General features: G+C 41.2%; 1 protein-coding gene across 3 annotated transcripts in view; it reads right to left on the bottom strand.

Moving 5' to 3' along the window:
* Positions 1-396: 396 nt before the first annotated feature.
* LOC141782855 (E3 ubiquitin-protein ligase SH3RF3-like) overlaps positions 397-22,844 on the bottom strand; it is a 104,910-nt gene continuing 82,462 nt past the window's right edge. For 2 of the 3 annotated variants that reach the window (XM_074659665.1, XM_074659662.1), the window contains 5 exons: positions 21,679-21,849; positions 17,034-17,293; positions 13,921-14,234; positions 6,035-6,387; positions 397-5,332 (listed from right to left, as the gene is read on the bottom strand). In XM_074659665.1, coding sequence (XP_074515766.1) covers positions 5,164-5,332; positions 6,035-6,387; positions 13,921-14,234; positions 17,034-17,293; positions 21,679-21,849 — 1,267 coding nt within the window. In that variant the 3' untranslated portion in view covers positions 397-5,163. The remainder of the gene's footprint in view (positions 5,333-6,034; positions 6,388-13,920; positions 14,235-17,033; positions 17,294-21,678; positions 21,850-22,844) is intronic. The other variant, XM_074659664.1, reaches the window with a different exon arrangement.

Raw genomic sequence — 22,844 nt, forward strand, 5'->3', positions numbered from 1 at the left:
CACAAGAGACAGAGGGAGAGAAAGAAGGGAGAAGATGGAGGGAATGATGAAAAGACAGAAAGAGTGTCAGCTTTATTTCTAAACATCCTTTACTAGCATGTCTATAATGATAATGACAGTAATACACTCTGTCAGACAGCTGTACCTGGAGTGTTGCTCATAAGGCTTCATAAGCTCATAATGAGCACATAGTGAGTGCAGATAATTATAATTAGAGCAGGATATAATATGATTCTCAGGATGAATCCTCCAAAGGGCAACTGTAAAATCCTAATGGGCTGTAGAGGTAATGTGTTTGTTATGCATCAGAGTACACAAGTGTGTATTGCTTCCCATCGCTTCCTGTGTTATCTCCATTCTAAAGCTGCAGGCATATGCAGAAGAATACACTCAAAATCTGTTTTAAAACAAAGGCATTTATTGCGAAAAATACACTTGACATGAAAAAACAATCAAATCAACCACGGGTCATCGGTACAAGACGATGTATAATGATCACATGGTAGAGAGCGCTGCATGGCCAGCGCAGAGCATGACTTCAATGGCACAAAAGGCCTATAAATATTCTGCACAATATAGAATAATATATATACTTTATTTTTTTTCTGTTTCCCTCGCTGTACCGCTGTTTTAAACCCGTCCAGATGAGGCGCGAGTGTCCACGCCGCACCAAACATTTTCATAAAGTTCCTTTTTTATGTAAAGAGCTACATACAGAGGCTCCCTCCCCTCGTGCACACACACACACACACTCAAACACACAAGTATCCATAGGAACAAATATGGCCAACATCTAATTCAAGATGGCAGGGTGACTGCTCAGGCTTCCTGGAAGGACAAAAAAGGGAAGTGGACAGTAATTTGAAATCAAGTCCAATACAAAAATTATATGCTCAATGTTTTGTGTTGTGTTCACGTCCAATGGAAATTACCACTGCTGTTGATGCCTTGTTCACAATTTTTCAAGCTGTCACCACGAGTTCTAGAGTGGCATTTACAACCAGGAAGCTTGAGGCGAAAGACAAGCGTACATCACGTAAATAAAACACAAACGACGTGAAAACATTGGTGAAACCAGCGGTTCAAGATATTCTCTGTAAAGTTTTTTATTCCTGATGTTTTGACTGTTGTAAACTCTTCTCCTCATCACAGCATCAACCTCGTGAAAACAAAATAAGACCGCAGAGATTCTTTGATCTCCGACACAATTGAGGACTTGTGCTTAAGTTTGACTCAGTAGAAATTAGAGTCCTCATTCAGCGGGCGTACAAACAGATGAGGGAAAACCTCGCTAGGGGTTTGTGCAGAGCTGTTCTGGGATCTGCTGGTTTTTGTCATTTGAGTCAAACGAAGCAGAGCTGCAAGAAAAACAACCAGCAGGCTCATTGTACCGATAAGAAGAAAGTAAGGAACAGACAAAAGACGGATTGGTCTGCCGGATGTAAATACTGTGTATGTTGGCATTTATAGGCACTAAGACTTGACTGACAGCTTTTGAAGGCCAATGCAGATATTTTTGGATTGAAGCTTCCAATAACTAATCTTCTTTGCCGAAATTTGATATTTATTTTTGACCCTTTTCATGGCAAATTAACCACCATTTTTACTTGGCTGGACTAAAACACTCAATTAAAAGCCCTAAAAATGTAATAGTCTAGTACACTTGTGTGGAATAGGATGGAATAAAGAGACAAAATTGGTCACTTAAACATTAAATGTGTAAAGAATCAAACCAATTATTTCATATACTTGATTCTAACTGAAAAAACAATATTTGTCAGACTAGCCCTATCCTTTTACTGTATGTGTGTTTATGTGGCTAAGAAAATCTTAATCTAAATAGCAGAGTGTTTTTGGTTTCATCTGTTGCTCCAGACGTACAGGATTATACTGCACTGCCAGCAGCCAGAAGATGATGGCAGACCATGCTGTAATCACTTTGTAAAGTTAATTTCCTTTTCCACGTTTTTGTTCACTTTCCTTCACAGTTTAAGGGATCCGGTTTGAGTTCTTTTTCCCACTAATAGTGGAGGAAAAAACACTTCAAAAAGCAAACTGCTTGTGCTTTTGTCACCTCCACTTCAAGTTCAAGGAGAACATGAAAACATTAAAAAGATTTTTTTTTTACAAAAAAAGAAGCTTGCTACTCCTCTTTGTCAATTTCACTTAGGAGTATTATGCAGAAAAGAATTACATGGACAAAAAGAAAAGAACAATCATGTAACAACATTATCAGACCATAAATCTGACAAGAGAAAACTTTGAACATTGAACTGCATTTTTGAGTCAGATTTTGTGTCTGCAATATAATTTTTGCGCTGTGCTTGTTTTCTGTAAGTCTGTGGAGAGCTTGTAGCAAAGTCTCACGTCTGGGTGTTTATTCTTTAGTCCCATCATATGGGAATAAGAACTGACAGACGTTTCCAAACTGTTTTGACGCTGCAACATTTTGTTGACTCTGGGAAGCTTTTCATTGATGCAATGCAAAAAGTAGTAAGTGTTATTTTCTATCTGGAATTTTGTATTTATTGTCTTTCTTTATGGCATGAATGCAGTTCACCGATAAGATTCAAGTGTGCTTAGCCAATGACAGACTCTCACCTGGTTATGACCAAATAGAGAGGCGAAGTCCCGCACCTTCCAGTGGACCACCATGGAAAAAATATGTACGGTAGTCAATGGCGAGAGACAAATATTTTTTTTATACCGTTTGTGCCATGAATCATATATATGATGTTTGTCAATTTAAAACTTAAAATTTTGCAAGTCAAGAAAGTCGCGGTTTGTTGCAAAACTGTTGAAGTATAAGATTTTAAAAATACGTAATTAGAAAGACGACACACCCAAAAGTCGCGCAAGTGACGTCTCTCTGGCTGAAGCTACGATGCCTGTGTTTTTCGTACTGGGATGTACTCACACAAGAAACTGGACCAGGAGTCGCTGGATAAAACACATCAGGTGAGATAACGTTTCATTTGTGCATGGTCATAACTAAGTTTGCTAGCTAGCTAGTGTTGACGACGTATATTGTGAGATGAGGGATGTAGTTCACCGAGCGGTTTCACACAAAACTAAATGATACTACGACAAACTGAGACTTTCTTGACTTGCAAAAATATGTTTTAAATTGACAAACATCATATGTTTGATTCATGGCGCAATTCAAACGGGATCAAAAAATTATTCGTCTCTCGCCGTTGACTACCGCAATTTTTTTCCCCATGGGGTCCACCAGAAGGGGCGGGACTTCATCTCTCTATTAGACATTAGTGTGCTCAGCCAATGAGTGAGCCTCACCTGTGGCCAGTAGTTGTTTGTGCTTCATTCTGGCCCAGTTTTTAAAAACTGCAAGTGAGGAAAACCATTCATTAACTATGTTCTTTCACTAATACCTGCCATGTATTTCTCTCTGACACACACACACACATATACACACAGTTACACACACACATACACGCACACAGTTAGCGAGTCAAGCTCTGAGTTTCGCTGTGCTTCTATCTCCAGAAACAGGGAAACAAGGTAGATGGTTGTGGCTGGATGTAAACTAGACAAGCCTGGATCCACACTCAGGACGTAGAAATTCACAAAGCAGACTGACTGTACACTCACTGAAGCCGTACAAAAATACTCATTAGAGGTTGACAAGATCAGAGGAAAAGTTGTTGTCAAAGGTTGGCAGTTGTGTGATGAGTATCTAACGTCCCTGCCTTCTGACTTCAGGTGTTTCTCCCCTCGACCGTACATTCTTCCGTGAGCATCGAATCCACACACATTTGGTTTTACAATATTGCTGCAGTCAAACAAAAACTCTCAACTGTATCTCAAGAAAAGGCTGAGGAAGAGGAATTACTGTTAGCAAGAATGATCTCTGCGTTAGTAACTACATTTTTTGTTGGTTTGTTTAGGAATTTTTACATTTCAAACTAAAAAGGCTGGATTAAGATTTTTGTCCTATAAAGATGTTTGTGCCTGCTTAAAGAAAAAAGGATGTGACAAGTAGCAACGGAAATCCCGTTTGTCAAATAAATAATAACTGACTGTGTAAAATACTGTATATATAGTTATATTGGCAGGTTGTATTAAATATTACCAAGTGCATTCTTTGTCTCTATAATCCCACATAAAAGATCAAAAGACAACTTTATCAATAAAAATCACTTCTTTAAATAGTTTTGGCGTAACTTTTTTGTTTCTTCCTACATTCAGCAAGCCAGTTTTATTCAGTTTAACCCATTTGTGGCGGGTTTTATAAAAGTCAAATTTAAATGAAAAAAAGGCTGTATAAATTTATGTAAGATATATAAATAGAAGAATGAATCACCTAATTCATATTTTAATTTTTGCACCTTTTGTTTTGTGACAGATCATCACAGCATGACTAGTTTGGGACAACATCTATTTCAACATATATAAAGAAAACATAATAATGCTACATGCATTGTTATTAACATATATCGGGTTTGTAAGAAACACATGTGCTTGTTGTCACAAACTAGACACGGAGCTGTGCTTACAATGATCCCGTACTGTTTAGGCTCACACACTTCCCTCATCACCTGGCGATAAATCTGCACTTTTCTAACAAAGAAAGCACCCGAATTCAAGTTCTGAGGTCTCAGTGGAAAGCAGAGCTAATGCTTTTTGTGCTAGTGTTTGCTGGTGGGTGATGCCAAGGAGGAGAACTGTCTTTCTGTGCTCTTTGAGTCTGTGTACCTTCAGTAGTCAACAACGAGTCTGATGGAGCCCCTCTTATCCAACGCTGTCCCCGACGAGAAAAGCTGCCCTGCTTCCTGTGTGGCTGGTCGAAGCCGTGGCTAGCTTTCCTGTATGTGTGTGTGTGTGTGTGTGTGTGTGTGTGAATTGCTGGACCGATATGGGTTTCTGAACACAATTATTATTATCGATGTTTTGTGCCAGTATTCAATAGCTTTTAATTTCATTATTTCAGTGTTTCTTGACAGATTGTTTTTGGAAAAACTTAAAAAATGACTATCACCAAAGCAAGTTTCTTTTTGCAGTGTCCGTCTTTAAAAAAGTGTGTAAGTCTCGGAAACCAATGTCGGTCCATACTATGTCTGTAGCTGTCAAGATTGTGTGTTTGTGTGTTTTACGACTCAGAAACAGGAACAGTGTTTCGTTCTTTTGTCCACCTTTTCCAGTTCAGAAGCTCTCGACGAAGCTGCTGGGAAACAGGCCGGTCTGTCCTGTCCTCTGCAGGGTGCCTTTGTACCAGCCGTCCTCCCTCTTCTTGTGGACAAACACCACGTCCCCTTCCCGCAGCTCGATCTCCGCCTCGCTCTGGGGCGGGTAGGGTACCACCACACGATACCTGCCACGCACATAGACAATTGTCACACACACAACTCTGTCACACGCTGGAACGGCCCACCTGAAAGAATTGAATCAGTGCAGGTAACATCAATATGTTTAATGGATTCTAGGAATCACATGTTCCCTCAACCTGCCTCGCTTACTTCATTTAGTAATTTCCCAGAATGCCTTTTGACAAACCCCTCAGAAAGGAATATGATGTTTTATGTTTGTAATAACAGCTTTCCCTCTGACTCTCACGCAGACAGAAGGTGTGCATGGGTTGGTGTGATAACCAGTGCTCCCAGCACACCAGCATCCTACTGCCAGTAGGATACATGTTACTATTAAATGCTTCATTCCTCTTCCATGTCGTGTGACACAGTTGGAGTGTCTATAAGTGTGTTCCTGATTTAACAGGTTTCCTCTGAGGGGTATGAAGTGTGTGTGTGTGTGTCTTTAAGGCTGCTGGTTTGTGTATGGTTGTACCACCCTGGGATAAAAAGATGATCTACTGATCAATCACAGCAGTATTAAGAGTTGGTCCTGGTCAGCACTGAGGGACCTCAGCTCACATATTGTGTGTAGATATTAAATCCCAGATGATGCGGCAACAACAAGGCCATGAATGGTGGCGTAATGAAATCTACCAACTTGATAAAGGCTATTATGAGCAAGATTATTATAATTTCCTTCTGAGTGGGTGTGTGTGTGTGCCTACCTCTCTCTTGACAGGGGTTTGGGTTCAGGACGGAGGACCATCAGAGGGTTGCCGGTGCGTGTTGGTGGGGGCGACATGGGGAAGTTGGTGTCCAGGGAACCGGACTTCCTGTGCAGAGGCTCCAGCCCAATGGCTCCCCCCATCTCACTCTCGATCGGACAGGAGCCGGCTCGCCCCTGCGACGCCATCGGACAGGAACCTGAGCGGGCGTGGTGGTGATGGTGGTGAGGATGGTGGGCGGGGTCGGCTAGTGAGGGGTCGTGGGTGGGCGGGGAGGAGGGAGGTGAGCGAGGTTTCTTCTTGGCTGCCGCCCCCGACAGGAGCTTTAATAAACCCCCTGCTTTCCTTTCCTTCTGAGAACGGGCGCAGTGAATGAAGAGGATGAAGGAGATGAAGGAGGAGATGGAGAGAGAGAGGATGGAGGCACCGAGGGAGGGAGGAACAAAGAAATACAGATGTGAGATATACAGAAATATAGGTTTCATAAAGCCTATCTTGAAAAGTGACACGATGGTAATGAAACTGGTGTGTGTGTAAACAATACCTCTACAGAATATTTGTTTTTTTCTTTTCTCTATATAAATAAACCACAGAGCGCAAATGCACTCCTGACACATTAATCAAAAAACACATTTATGGAACAAATAGAAAAAGATTTTCCTGTTGACTCTATCTGACACAAGGAATAAAACTGGTAATAAAAGCACATTTGTTTCATGGGTGGGCGGACAGTAAAGCAAGGAGAGCTGTTCTCCTTTCAATATTCACATGGACAAAGTTTCTCAGGAATTCTGAATGAGACAATAAATGTCTTTTTTATGCCGCTGCTATGGTGCTGTTTTTGTTGGAAGGACACTGAGGACATGCCCCTTAACAAATGATTAATTTTATCCCCCCTTAAAGGAATAGTTAACATTCTTTCGGGGGTTTAGATGATCGATACCACTCTCATGTCTGTATGCTAAATGTGGAGATGAGATGGAGCCAAAAGATGATTATCTTAGCTAAGCATAAAGACCTTAGAGGAAGTTACATGCTGTATCTATGTCTTGACGAACAACAGCTTATTCATGCACCCAGGTTGACCGGCAATCTCACTGTGATTACACGGTAACTTCCTGTAAAACCACAAGTTTTCGTTTTTACATTTCTGTTTGTATATGCACAAAACAAACAAGATACAGTGTGTTAATTAGTGAACTTTAGAGGTAATAGTAGGCAGATTTTTGTACTTTTAAAATGTTTTCAAACTATTCCTTTAAACCAGTGTATACTGAGACATAAGTGTATGGAGAGCTGAGACTGACTGTGTGTTCCAATACCCATAATAACCATACTATTTTGTATGCCAGAAAAAGATTTAGTATGTCCCAATACATAGTATGTCAAATGCAGTATGCCAAAATACCAGGATGTTCTACTACATTCGTCGCATTTTGCAGTATGCAAGCCAGCATGCTTTTCTGGCTATTCTGACCCACAATCCTCTGCGCAGCAGATACTGTATATGAGCAAGAGGGTCAAAGTTCAAGGCAAAATTTGAATGAATGAAGGATTGTATCTTTTAAATAATAATAAAAATGTCCTTCACATGGCAATGTCAGCTGGGCTGTTTTCTATGAGCAGAACAAGTAATCTAGGTCAACCATCACAACAAAATAAAGCTTGATTCTTCTCTCCTTCTGACCTTCAGTCACGGCTCAGAGGGAAGGAAACAATGGCGATGGGAGAAGTTATTACTCTAATAACCCACAAAAGCATGGTATTTAAGATAATGTTCACAGTATGAATGCCTGCTCAGTCACAATGGGAACAGACAGGTAGATAAGCAAAGTGGTCAGCTAACGATCCTTCAAGCTGAATATGTGTGCATTTACTGCGACGGTCTTAAGAATAAACTATATTGATTATGAAGTATTTCTAAATGGCACCTATAAAGGCAGAGTCACGTTTTTCCATTGATGCTCGATTATGGAAAGGCTGTACAACACGGCCCATTCAGTCAGACTGTGTGTGATGCCAGGAGGAAAAAACAGCTTTGTCTCTTTTGCTGCTTGGCCTGATTTTACAGTCACAGTCATGACAACGTGGATCAATACTGAGCATGCCTGAGCATAATTACTTTTTTTTTTTGTAGATGCATGAGGCCTCCATATCAGCCCGGTCTCTGCCTCAGCCCATCTGTTTCTTTTATACATGCGCTGCTGGATCAAGCATCTTTTTAAATTTGTTTTCTATCAAGCAGTGTCTTTGCGATGCTGTGATGGACAGTTGTCATGGCAACGGCATGGAGTTGCAACCATGAAAGAATTCACACTGACTGTTTGGTTACTTGTCTAAAAAACTTACAGTATATATTAAAATAATGTGGTTTTATATTTAAATCAGGATAAAATAGAGTCAAGACAGCAGCAGATAGAGGAAGATGCTTCTTTAACAAGTGGTGGTAAATAAATACAAAGTAACGCCCCTTGAGGCAAAAGTGTGATTTGTGATATTAGGCTATATAAATAAAATGTACTTGACTTTACGTGTCAGCCAAATTTGTAACTTTAAGACATCCAAACAACAGCAAATATGACAAAATGATTAATATTTATCAGCAGCAGTATGGAAAGCATCTGCAACCACAGACCTTTTTAGTGTTTTACCGCACCGCGTATCTTGTCAATCTTTTTAAAAATGTCTTGATAAGTGTGAATGCGCTCTTGTCTGTCTGTAGCTGATGGTGGAGCATATAAACATGTCAGTGGGACGTGACACTGGACCGAACCTGTTATCATTCTGTGTGAACCTGAGCTGCAAAGTCTGGAGCACATAACTGAATAATAAATCTAGCAGTAAGGTCTGAGATCTCAATAATAACCAGTTTCAGTCTGACACATCACTTTGTGTGAATCACAGTTGCTCAAACTGTAAGAGCAAACCTTGTCACCTTGATCATTAATGGTTAATGACTTCTCTTTGTTGTCCTCTCAAGTCTTTTCATCCCTTTTGCTCCAGTTTCTGAACCAAAATTGAGAGCTCATCATAACCTTTAATCACATTATAAAAGACACTTCTTCAATATATTTAACATTTTAGCTGTGGCTATATATTTATCTTTTTTATCACTTATTTTTTCGCCCAGCTGTCACACCAAATTTGCAAGCTTTTGCAGATGGCTCTGCAATACAGTCAACTGCTGAACCCGGCTTAAAGCAAACCTGCCTGTGCTTCGTGACTGCTGTAAAAAAAATTTTCAGAAAACATGCAGGCGATCAAAGTGATAATCTGTCAGAAAAAAAGCCAGACCTCAGGAAAACAGAAAACACTGCAGGAAGTTTTCTTAAATGTGTGTAGGATCTGGTGGTATCAATGAGCGGTGAGGTGAGGTGAGGTGAGGTGAGGAGATTGCAACCAACTGAAGCCTCTCTCATGTGCCAAGTGCGTTGGAGAGCTAGAGTGCCCGACACAAAAACATGAATGACCCTCTCTAGAGCCAGTTGGGGCAGAGCCAGTGCACAGAGTGTGTGTGTACATGGGAAGTGAGTGGTGAAGCAAGAGAGAGAGAGTGAGCGGCGGCGACGAGAGCGAGTAACGTTATCGACTCCGGCCCAAGCAGGAAAAGTTAACAGAGTTTGGTTTGTTCGTTCTGGGCTACTGAGGACCCGCTCCCTATGTAGATATAAACGTCTCATTCTAAGGTAACGAAAACAAAACGATTCTTATTAACAGGTTATTATACACTAAAGAAAACACACGTATTAATATTATATTAATTTTTGCCAATAGATCCCCCTAAATGTTCATTTAAAGCTGCAACTATTTGGTATTTTTCTTTGATAAATGACAAACTATGATTCATTACCAACTTGATTTTGAAAATCGTTGGTAATGAATTTGATTTGATTAATGCTCCAGCAGTACTCCAGTTATCCAATAACTTCATTTGGACACTTTCATAAAATCATGGACACTCACAGTTCAGGCACTGTGGATTATTAGAAAGGTCCGTTAAGAAAGCAAAATTGGGGCCTACTTTATAAACTATAAAAAAAAAATAAGGCTAAACAGGAGAACTTTTGACTTTAATGTTTCTTGAGTACACAGGACTTTCTGCAATCATCGAACCTCCAACAACCAAACTCGTACATCTACACTGACAAAGTACACTGTGACCAATTTCTCGGGTGACAAAAAACTGTTGAAATATCTGATCAAAATCAAATGATTGAGAAAACCCCCCCAAAAACCCCAATAACAATTCATAGTCCGAATGACCAGTCTTAGTAATAGAGATGGGGCAGCACAGCAAAAAGTGCTTACAAAGGCAAAAGTGGCTGTATAAACACTTTGACTCAGCAGACCAAAACAAACAGCATTCCTTGCTCTTGCACTCCAAATACCAATGCTTTAGAGATACGCACTGCCCGAAAAAAACAAGACTTGATTAATTCTCACAGGATTAGGAATGTGTAGCCTTTTTGTTTAACTTTTTCCCCCCAAAACATAAATTACTTTTGCATAAATCTAATGATGCTCACTGTCTGGAGTGTACACATAAAATGTTCCACCGCTCTGGCAACATAGATTTCCTTCCTGTCATGCAAATAAAGCTCGTTTGAATTTTAATTTGGGAGAGGGAGGAGAAGATGGAGAGGAAAACAAAGATGAAGAGAAGGGGAGAAAATGGTGAGGTACAGAGGAAGAAAGGAACGGAGGAGGGACTCGGCGGGGGAGGACAGAAAGGAGAGGAAAAGAGGAAAGGTGGAGAGACAGGAAGATAGTGGGGAGGACAGAGAGAGGAGGTGGGACTGAAAGCAGCCGAAAAAAGTGAATAATTACTCCCTCTCCTCTTTCATCTGCAGGCTTAAAGGCTTAATCTGCCTCCTGTGAGTGTGCGCTCGCCTGTGAGTGTGTGTGTGTGCGTGCGTGTGCACAAGTGAGTCAAACTGCTGCTGTTGTTCCAAAGTGAACCACCAGATGGCAGCACACACTCACAGTGGTGAATGTATGCCTTGCTCTGCAGCACATTGGCAAGATGCTGAAACTGAACGGAGCTTGTAGTGTTTTCATTCTTCTTCTTTGTTCCTTTTACATACTGGTATGTAAATAAACAGCATTTATGCTTGTGTGTGTGTGTGTGAGACGCTTTCTTTCTTTCAAAATTGCACATACAGTAATTAAAAAAACAATCACATTAAGGCAGAATCCAGCGCTGATGGTGAGTTAATTGATAAAGGCAGGTTTTGAACTTAACCTTTCAGAGTAGACATAGGGGTGTTAAGATTGCTCAGGGTTGAGAGGAATGATGCGTTGGACGCCCCACCAAGCTAATTACTCAATCATTTACTCATCCATGCTCAAGTCTTTTAAATGTTTTGCGGTATCCTAAAATATGTGAAAGAAAAACATGGATCATGCTAACTCCATATTTTGCTTGATGTAATTGTTATTATCTAACCTCAAAGCTGTAAATACTCTTAAATATTCAGTTAAACATAGATTTTCAAGACATTTTTAGACTTTTTTCTGGACCTTCTGAAACCCTGCAGGCACTTCTGACAGCCTTTTAGTGTGCAGACTTCTTGGAAACGGTCTACAAACACATCTCAATCTCCAACGTGATATGTGTCTGTAATGCCGGCTGAGCTCTAGACAGTGAGACAGCGTGTCGAACAGAGATTACCCTAACTGGGTCTGCCAGACAGTTATCATAGCTGCTTCATCATTTCCTCTGTAACAAAGACTGACTCTGTGCGGCCTCATCGCCACCCTGACTTCAAACTTGTTGTTTATGCTCTGCCGAGCTCAAAGCAACAAAGGTAAGTGCTGTGAACTAAGGTTAGGCTGAACATTTCTTAAAAGGATATTATGAGACTGACAACAGTTTGTGCTAATACTCAGTATCTTTAAATTTGATCTCTTGAGCTACCCTGCCTAAACTGATTCCTCCAGAATCTTAATCTTGTCAGGGCGTAAAAGCTTCCGAAACAGCATTTAAATCATAATTGGATGCAACTACAACCAAATCCATATTGATGTATTTATAGACAGCTGAGAAAAAGCATTCAAAAACAAACTAGAATCTTTTTTTTTTTAGGAAAACACATTTTGCACTTGTGATAAGATGGAAGCATTCTTTATCATCAGAATGACAGACAGCACTTTAACTACATTGTTCCAACTTTTATCGGACGTATTCAGGATATGAATAATAAACCTGAATCCGGTTCAAGCCATCTTTGAGTGTGGCGATGTAAACAAGGCCGCTGCCTGCTGTTCCATAGTCAATGAGCTGTTTGTCAGCTAGCCATAGATTAGCTGTCCCAGACAGTGGAGCCAACAGTGAAACAAATGGAGCTGAGACAGATGCGAGCTTGCGCTGCCATCCTTCACTGTCAGCGCAGCCCGATTTAACATCCACAGCTTTACCAGCGCACATCTCACAACATATAGGTTGGCATTCAGCATTTGTGCCAGCTGCCTGGGTGAATGACACTTACTGAGGTAGGAGAGGACTACTGGCACATCGCACATACACACACACACACAACAGATTTCACGTACACAAAGAAAGCCATGTGAAATCTGGAAGACACAACACCTATTTTTCACCTGATGTGGTGTTGTATGAATGTATGGTTAGTTTTATTTACAGGATGACTAATGTGTGGAATCAAAGGAAGTGGAAGTGGTATTTTTTTATAGTATGGCTGAGTGGTCGGAAACAAGAGGGATTGTTTAACGGAGATGTGGACTCACACAGACTCAATATTTGTTTTGCCTTATTGAATTCCCTGCTCTAACAAAACAGTTGCCTGACTCTGGATATTTTCAACAATAATGACGGTCAGATTTAGAGCTGAATGAATTACTCGATTAATCAATTAGTCGACAAAGAAAATTAACCTGCAACTATTGTGATAATTGATTAATCGCTTATATTTTCTAAGCAACAATGCCAAATTCTCCATAGTCGTAGCTTCTGAGTTGTGAGGAGCTGCTGTTTTTCTTTATCTTGTGGTAGTATATCAATACTTTTGGGGTTTTGGAGTGTTGATCAGACAAAATAAGCTATTTGAAGACATCAGGTTGGATATTTTCACTATTTTCTTACATTCTGTACACTAAATAACTAATTGATAAAAGAAAGCTGTGCTATTATTTAATTGAAATTAAACATTAATTAAACCAATCAGTATTCAAAGACTTATTTTATGATCAAGAGTTGCGATTTTCATTTTTGGGGAACCCGTTTTCCCAAAATCTTGATGTACTTGGGCGTGTGAAGTTGTATTCAGCTCTTGATTATGCATGTGGTGAAAATAATAGAATAATGTATTGTAGAAGCACGACATCTAATTATTATTCTATTAGAGAAAAAGTGTAACAGTAGTTGCTCTCATTTCTCAAAACACAATAAATCTTTTGTTTGCAAATGTGGTTAATTGAGACGACTGCTGGTGGAGACATCAGTATCTTTTCCCACAGAGGATTATTCACAGTATGACTGCTGAACATTGGTGTAAAATGGCTTAATATCTTAAAGCTGGAGTGCGGGACTTTCACATATCTATCGCAGCCAGGGAAAGCTCTCTGGATTTTGTGCTATACCGGCGTTGTGACGTCTGTGGAAACTTTCCCACGCTGGCACACCTGAAGTGATGCAATTTACGTCAACCAACCACAGCTAAAGGGGGATGGAAGGGGGGACAGACCATAGCGATGGAGCAGCAGCTAGGAGTATGGTGGAAAATCCTAAGAAGCATCCAAAAAAAGTTTCTGGAGTAGATGCTACAAATAAAAAAGAAACTTGGCGCTCAGGGGAAGGAATAAAAAAAAGTCAAATAAGAAGAAAGTGAATGATGGAGAGGACAAACACCGATCAGGAAGAGGCTCACCTTCTCTGCTTTGGGTGCGAGGACGCCCTGGGAGGGGCCCGGCGATGGCGGCTGCAGGGGACTGCCCAGGTCCCCGTTGAGGAGCACCGCTGACACGTTGGGAGGCGTGAGGCAGGAGAGAGGGGAGGAGAGGGGGAGGAGGGGCCTCGAGGCGGGGGAAGAGAGGGGTGAGGGCCCTAAGCTGGGTCCTGGAGACACCATGGAGTGAGGACGACCCGATTGGCCGGAGCAGCGCGACGGGGAGGAACTCTGAGGACGCAGGGGGGACAGGGCCACCGTGGAGCGCTCTGGGCTTCCAGCAGGAGGACTGTGGACTAAAACAGAGAAAAATGAGAGAAACATTTAATGAGTGCAGTCATCACTAGTCCTGAGAGGCAATGTTTTGGGAGCACTCAATATCTGAGGAGAGATATGGTATCAAAATAATCTGTGTCTTTGGTATGTGGGTCTGGCACTATTATAAACACAAATGCACTTTCAAAGAGGCAATCTCTGGTTTCTGCAAGATGTAGCCACACTATTGGATGATTTATGCCAACTTTAGATTACAGTAATGTCTAAAAATGTATACTACGTTATGCAAAACGCAATTACAAGACACACTGTTCTGCTCAAGTCTTAAAGGCTTAAGCATAACAGTGGTAAAGGCTGGTAAAGGCTGCTGGAGTCCATCCCCACATGCGTTGGGTGGAACCAGTCTATCCAAGAGATACAGTTGATGAAAGCAATTACCTTTAAATTACTTTAAAAACACGGAGTCTAGAGTCTTCAATTCACCTCATTTGAACATTGGTTTGACAAAAACCCACGAACACAGGCCAATCTTAGAGGATGAGGTACAAGATTCAAACCACATCGCTAAAAATGTGAATGCCTGTAACATCCTGTGAATAAGCAGAGGTTAACTCGAGGACCTACTTCTGAACGAACCCCTTGTAGAAATAAAAGAAAAACTGGACGAAATGTCCTGAGTTTTGAAGCACTTTTCTCAGCCTTCAATTTGTATGAGGTCATTTGGTGCTCATGAGGATAAAAGTACGGAGAAATACGCACCCACGTGAGCATAGACACATGCACATGCACTCACATAAACACACACACACAGGGTTGCTAGCCACCTGCTCTTGTACACTGCAGTACTCAGGCAGAAATCCATAGAGAGGCGCGCTGGTCATGTGATAAAACCACTAAACGCCAGAACTATGCGCATACTTTATTTCGTAATGGAGACCAGATGTGTGTGTGTGTGTGTGTCTGTTTGTGTGTGTGTGAGAGTGAGTGAGGGAGAGAAAAACAGAGGGAGCAAAGGAAAGAGGTGGACGGAGAGAGGCATGAAGCTCTGTCATTACGCCTCCATAAAACAAAAAGCACAGTGATGTCATTCAGCTGTGTGTTCACTTGTGTGTGTGTGTGTGTGTGTGTGTGCGTGGGAGTGCACATGTCTGTGTGTGTGTGATATTCTTGGCAGTGTTCTCACAGTGTGTACTCTTCAGCCTCCCAAAAAGAAACGGTCACCATTATTTTCTCAGAGGGAGAAAGAAAACACACAAAGAGAAAGAGCGAAAGGGGTTCTGGAGAGATGAATAGAGCCTGAGTGGAGAACAAGGCTGATATAATCTAGACCTTGTACAGACACAGGTGTGTGCGTGTGTGTGTGTTGGTGAGTGTGTGTGCGTGGCAGGCACAAACAGTACCACTGTGTGAGCAGAGCTCTTATTGACGTCTTTGCGGTGCGTGAAGACTCTATGTGCACAGTTTGTGCATGTCGTAGAGCTGCAATTGTGTTAAGTTATTGTACTGCGAGTTACAGTATGTTCTTGTAACTGTTCTGCAATAGCGGCTTATGTTCAGTGATGATTCAGTGGGTTCATATAGTGCAGGGGAAAGTAACAGTGAGGATGGGTGCATGATGTTTGCTTCCAACAACAATATCATAGGGATTCATTTCTACAATGTAAAATTGTTCCCAGCATGATGGCTCTGTGGTTACAACTGTCAGCTCACAGCAAGCGTACACCTGTCTCTGGGTTCTCTGCGTGTGTTTTTTTCCCCCAACAGTCAAAAGACATGCAGGTTAGCGCCGTCCTGGGGGCCTATAGTGGTTTGAGACGCTGACAGTATAATTGCAATGCCCACGGTTCGAGTTGCATGTCACCCCTCATCTATCTCCCCTCATTTACAAACACCTCTGTACTGTCTCTGCTATCTTATAAAGGAACATAAAATGCCTGAAATAAATGCATCACAAGGTTAGGTGTGAATGTGTGAATGTGTTTGCATGTGTTGTTAAACCCTGTGATGGTTGTAGAAAATTGATAGATGGAAAAAAAGTTAGATGACTCTATCAATATGGATACAAAATATTTATATACAACATGCATACGATTTATGGTCAAAAATATGCGTCCACATACTTTTGGTCTGGTTTTGGTTTTGGAATGAGATGCTCAACAATCCTGTATGATTTTAATATTCAATGTCCATGTGCTGCATCTGTATGCCACTAACTGGATCTCATCCTACTCATTCATTTGGTTATTCACTGATCAATATTCTATTATTCTGTAATCAGAGCCTAAGCGGATAAAATGCTGCAAGTTCCCAAATGATCTGCACTCTGCTCCTTTAAGCCTGTAGGCTGGCGAGCATCTTATCGCACAGCGTGATATTGCAGAGCATGGCATGAAAAATACCAGAGACAGACACATCTCCATGTGAGTAAATACTTTCTTTTCACTTGCTTAACATTTCTCTGGAGGGATGTAACAAGATTCACTTCTCTGCTAACATGGTGTCGTATTGGGAGATTTTAATGCCGCTGATTCTGTTGCAGAATGTCAGGCTGTTTGTTTTTCACAAGTGTAGCTCAACTTGCGAGTCACTTGCAAGTTCTCAATTATTTCTATCTTGAGTGCCACTTACTGTGGTATGGTGGGGCTGTGCCATTATGTTAATTCATGATAATCAGTGAACATGTGATCGGGATCGATCGATAAACTGTTAAAACAGGAACAAAACTGAAAAACCGATGCTGCTGAATGTTTAATGAATCCAGAGCTCAATGATTAAAACACATTATGTGCATTTCTAACATTGTGTGTGTTTCTGCTTACCCAGCTGCATTGAGGTGCGTGCCTGGTTAACCGTATGCTGACTGGAGCGCAGGCAGTTCTTCAGCTGGGCGGCGGCAGTTTGCGGAGAGGAGGCGGGACTGGAGACACAGTTTACTAGTGGGGTGGAGGGACGGGACGAAGAGGGCCCCGGGGACCCTGGGGACGAAGGGTCGGGGGCTTTACTGCACCCACTTCCTCCTCCTCCACCTACTGGGCTGGACAAAGATGAGCTCCGAGAACCACCGACTCCAAACGGAGCCCTGCAGAGGAGAGAGAGGGAGGGATATTGTCTTTTCATTGAATGGTTCAACTGTTTAAAGATGATATATTTTTTTTTTTGTTTTCGGTGCAGACACTCATGTGCCCATCAGGATGAATTGCAATAACTTTATTGAACCCCTGACATTTCATTAAGCGCCATCGTCACTCCAAATTGTGAATTTGTGAATTTCTCCAAAAGCAAAGCTGTGCCAGAGTACAGCCTCACATAGCAAGACTGTATACACTCTCAGTCTTTAGTACAAAATATTAATAGCCAGTATTTTGTCCAGAAGGTGCGAACAGCACTATTATCCTCTGTCAAAGTGAGTGATTTCAGTGCTATTATCTGACCGGTGGATCAGCACGACTTAATGTCCCACTGTAACATATATGGAGCTGCAGGCTGCTCAAGTTTCTGTCTGCAGAGTGCTGAATGGCAGAACAGTGAGCTGAACATTATTGACTCGGCGGTATTCACACTCTTATGGCCGCCCATCGACTTCCCGTCACACATATACAGAGTTATGGCTTTCTGTTTGTGTGTGAACTGCATGTGTGTTTGTGTATGTACCAATAGAAACAGCAAAGTTATTCACAGATTCTTTGATTTGATGTTCTCTATGGACAACACATGTACTGCTTATTGTGTGTGTTGGGTTTACATGGGCTTGTAAAGGCCCATATTCTACACATATTTACCAGCCGCTGGTATTGTTTTCACCTTGTGAGTCTGTGTGTGTTGTCATGGCAAAATGTGGTCCAGGAGACACCTCCTGTACCACAGAAGTAATTTTGAGTAATTTGCCAGGTGTTTATCCGTGGACAGATTTTATCAACGTGCAACCCAGTCGCCAGAAACAATGTTGGCATTGGACGTTTCTGCAAACAACGGATACGTTGAATGGTGACGTTTCTGAACCAAAAATATATTTCATAAATACATTTCATATCAGCCTCGTATCACACTTGCAGAAACGCAATGTTAGAAAAAAGATCATGGTTTATGTTCAAATAATAATGTAACAACATAACGTAAAAACCATAACAACTCAACAAAACCACTATAGTTAGGTTTAGGAAAGAACTACATGGTTGGGGTTAAAACTACTACGTTTGTACAGTGAAAACGACACTGAACGTTGTGACGCACGGGACACGAACAGCGGTCTCCTGGATGAAAGCCTTGTTTGTTGGACCCATCCAGCTCCCCTTCCGCCTGCCTGGTGTGTCTCTTTCGCTATTTAAAACTACGTCACTTGCTCTGACCGAATGCAAAAATGACAACCTTCAATGTATCCCTGGTTTGCTGAAACGTACAATGCCGAGATTTTTTCCTGGCGACTGCGCTGCAATGTGATAGCGTCACAACCGTGCAAGATGCAGTCAAGAAACTTTACAGGTGTGTAGTTGAGATAAAAATGAAGGACAAGTTTGAAGATGTGTGTGGTCCGAGCAAGGACCACACACATCTATATACCCTTGGCTCGATTTGGCGTTGCGGCTGGTGTGATCAAGATGTCTCTAGCTGTAGTTGCTATCAGTAACTTTTAAGACTTCAAACTATTATTTAGAGGAGACAATCATCCTTTGCACCAAATCTTCATTCTTGCCAGAGTGGAAAATCCTCATGTGTGCCGTTAAAAATCTCAAATGAATCCAGGATAACTATAATCCAAACACATTCATGAATTCTAATACGGAATCTGCTCAAATCAAATACTGTATGTTTGTATCAATCATGATAATAAATCCCACAACAAATATGTAAATATTCAAACTGCATTTCAAAATGAATGACATGCCTATTTGGCATCCTGAATTGGTCTAACTCCACAATGTATGAGTGTGTGTGTGGGGGCATCTTTGGCAGCCTCTCATTATCATATTGAAAAATTTCTGAGCTGCACTGCAGACAAAGGAGGGGGAGAGGTAAGGAGGGAGAAGGAGAGAGTATGCTCGCGTAAAAATAACAAATTGCCTCTCATTTGATTACTCGCCTGTCCTGCCTCTCTCTGCCTCTCCCTCTCTCTCTCTCAAATTGCATAACTGCAGAATGTGAAGCAGCCATTCATATCCAGTGGAGAGGGACACCTGCTGTTTTTGCTGCCGTTTCATCTCTTTCTCCTCCTCACTCTGTTGCTTTCTCTTACTATCTTCTATTTCAATTTCTTCTCATCTTCCTCTACCCCATTCTACCTTCCTCACCTTTTCTTTCTCCACCCCGTTCAGTCTTTTACCCTTTCCCCTCCACTCCTCCTTTCTGTCTAGCCTAAAGTACCATATCTTTCTTTTCATCTTCTCATCATCTTTCCCTCCCTCAGTTATGCCTTTCTATTTTCTTTCTCTTTCTATTATTCTAATTCTCCCTTGCTTTCATTTTCTTCCTCTCTCTCCTTTTCTTTGACTGCATCATGGAGCAGAATACAGATTAGATGAACAGCCACTGCAAATGTTTTCACGCATACACGAATAATGAGGGCAATTAAATTGCCAAATATGATTTCGGCACACTCATTTTTCTACTTTATTTGGTTTTAACTGCTATGAGTAACAATGTTTAGGATGCCAAAAGCAACGATGATGATGATGATGATGATGATGATAATTATGATGATGATGATAATGATCTACACTGAGTATGTAGCCCAACATTAGAAAGATAAAGCCAGTATCAACTGACTGCTGTTTTGTTTGTTACATTGTATTTAAATAAAATTGGAAATATCTCTCAAAAAATCTTTCCTAATGTCTATTATTTTCCGAGTTCTAATTTATATCAGTCAAATCAGTGACGAAGTTCAAATTCTAATACATCCCATAAAATGTGGTGTTGTTTCCTGCTGAAAAAAGTACTGTGTTCACAGTTTTCACAGCAGTTTACAGTCCTGGTAAGTGCTTCTCAGAATATGCTTTCGCTGGTGTAACCAAATCATTTTGCTAGTTTTGGTGCCCAGTGGTGAAATCCTGACAGTGCACAGTGTGGAGCAGAGGCTGAAGGAGGAGGACACAGTATCTTCAGATGGTGCCTCCGCCAACTCAGACCCCAAAACATTGCTTTTTGGGCGTGCCTTTGTGACAAGAGGCAGTGAGAGCACACGGAAACACAAGTACAATTGCACGCCATAACAAGCAGCAAAATTGCACTGCTCAGCCTGACGTGTATTCGGGTTCAGTTGGAGCCAGGAAATTACCATGAAAAATTACAATGCAAATTACAATGACTGCACTACCACTGCCTTTGTGCGAGGACAAGATTAGGGGCCTTAGTCTGATTGTACTCTGCTGCTGGGTTCACATGATCAAACCAAATGAACTGAATGATAAGTGGAAGGTTTGAAATACCAGATGTTTCAAACTGCATGTGAAAAATGACCAGCCTGTTCTCATTTCCATAGCGTCAGATACCAATGTTTTATCACGGCCGTTGGCCATGGTACACAAGTCACCCTTTATCTGTGGAATGAGACGCACTGGGCTTTCCATTAACTACAATGTAAACTCATCCGCTTTCAACAGTAAAAGCTCAGGAAAAGTGCTGTGGTGACGTAGTTTAAAGAGCGAAAGAGACACACAGGGCGGGCTGGAAGGGGGTGGATGGGTCCAACAAACCCAAGGCTTTCATCCAGGAGACCGCTGTTTGTGTCCCGTGTGTTAAGTTTCACTTTTACTTTAATAATCGGCGTTTCGTTCGTGTCCCGTGTTCACAACATAAAGTAACATTTTCACTGTACAAACGTAGTAATTTTAAGCACAACCATGATGTTTTTTGCTAAAACCTAAGTAAGTGTTTTTGTTTAATTCACAACATTGGTAAATGTTAAGTGGACTTAAATTTATACAGCACCTTTTTTAGTCTTCCGACCACTAAAAGCACTTTACACTACATGTCAGCATTCACCCATTCATACACTGATGGCAGAGGCTGCTAAGGTGCCAACTTTGCCCATCAGGATCTAATCTAAATGCTCATTCACACACCGATGGCTATGCCTTCGGGAGCAATTTGTGGTTAAGTGTCTTGCTCAAGGACACATCGACATGTGACCCAGAGCAGCCGGGGATCGAACCACCGACCATCCGATTGGTGGACAACCTGTTCTACCCTCTGCGCCATTAAGCATGTGTTCACTGCGACCGAATGAGGTAACTAAAATTACATTACAGTACATTACAATTACGGCAGGTAGGGATTGGTTATGCAGAGGAACACTTTGACAGCCCATGCGATTGATGTTCCTTTTCCATCTTGGGCAAAGGGTGTGAGATACTGTACACCACCAATATGACTTGCTTTTATCTGGATGCTGCAGGAATGACATAGTTCCTTGGAAGCTGTACGACCACAATACCCTCCACCCTCCCCATGAAGCCTGAGCTCACTGACCTGGACACAGGGGTGACATAGTTTCCAGGGAAAACACCAGAGGCAGCGGTTCTCAGCGAGGTGCCTTTGAACCACCCGTCTTGACACTTCTCTGTCACCCGATACATCTCCCCTTTCCTAAGTTCAAGCTCGTCAGCCTTCTGGGGCTTGTAGGCGTATAAAGCCAGATATCTGTGGAACAAAAGGCAACAGACAAAATGTAAAAGTGAGTCAAATTATAAAATCATTAGAAGTCAGCAGGAAAACTCGAGAAACTGTTCACCAAACACCAATTATCTCCCATGTGGATTATCCCTAATATGTATTATGCAAAGTAAAAACAAAGCCATTACAAATGCAAATAAATGAATGAATAAACAGATGAATGAACATGTGCAAATCAATCCTTTAAAAAACAAGTCGAAATTTCTGTCAGTGTGTTCGGAAGGGAGGAGAGACCAAATTTCAATGCTCTGTTACTTGAATCAAAGGGCAAATAACTGAAGATGAACAAGAAAATGACTCAAGAATATTCATGACACTTTCCTTTTTTAGTCCTCAGAAACAACTTTAAATCATCTTATGGGATTTAAAGATTTTTCCACCATTTATTTTTTAACAGAATGAATAATATGACTCCTCAGAAGTGCATATTTTAAATATCTTATTTTTAGTTGTTTAACTGAGATGTACAGTGCAGAGGACAAAAGGATAAGAGCCTGCACAATAGGACAATAGATCTTAGAGATATTAAGACAAGCTTGTTTGAGTAAATCAGGTGGAACAGTAGACTTAATAAACCATTCTTCTTAAAGGCTCTCCACCGTTTTATCTTAACAACTACACTGAATTCACTTACACAGAGGGTTGTACTGCTGATAACCATTAATAGGACAGTTCCAAATATAGTTGAGATAAAGTTTCTTAGGCAAAAATACAAAACATAGCAATTTGTTTACCTTTATCTACCAGGTAAATCTGAGAATATGCCTCTTTTACAGTAATGACCTGGTATTTATGAACAAGAATGAGGTCTAAGAAAGGGCATCCTTTAATATGTTCTACTAAAACTGCAATCTTTATTCATATCTTGACTGACCAATTCCCCAAAAATGTATATAAATTCATACTGGCATGTTAAAGGTCCAGTGTGCAGGATCGGGCACTATCTAGCGGTGAGAAGAATG

Source organism: Sebastes fasciatus, chromosome 14 (genome assembly GCF_043250625.1).
Source record: "Sebastes fasciatus isolate fSebFas1 chromosome 14, fSebFas1.pri, whole genome shotgun sequence".
Lineage (NCBI taxonomy): Eukaryota > Metazoa > Chordata > Actinopteri > Perciformes > Sebastidae > Sebastes > Sebastes fasciatus.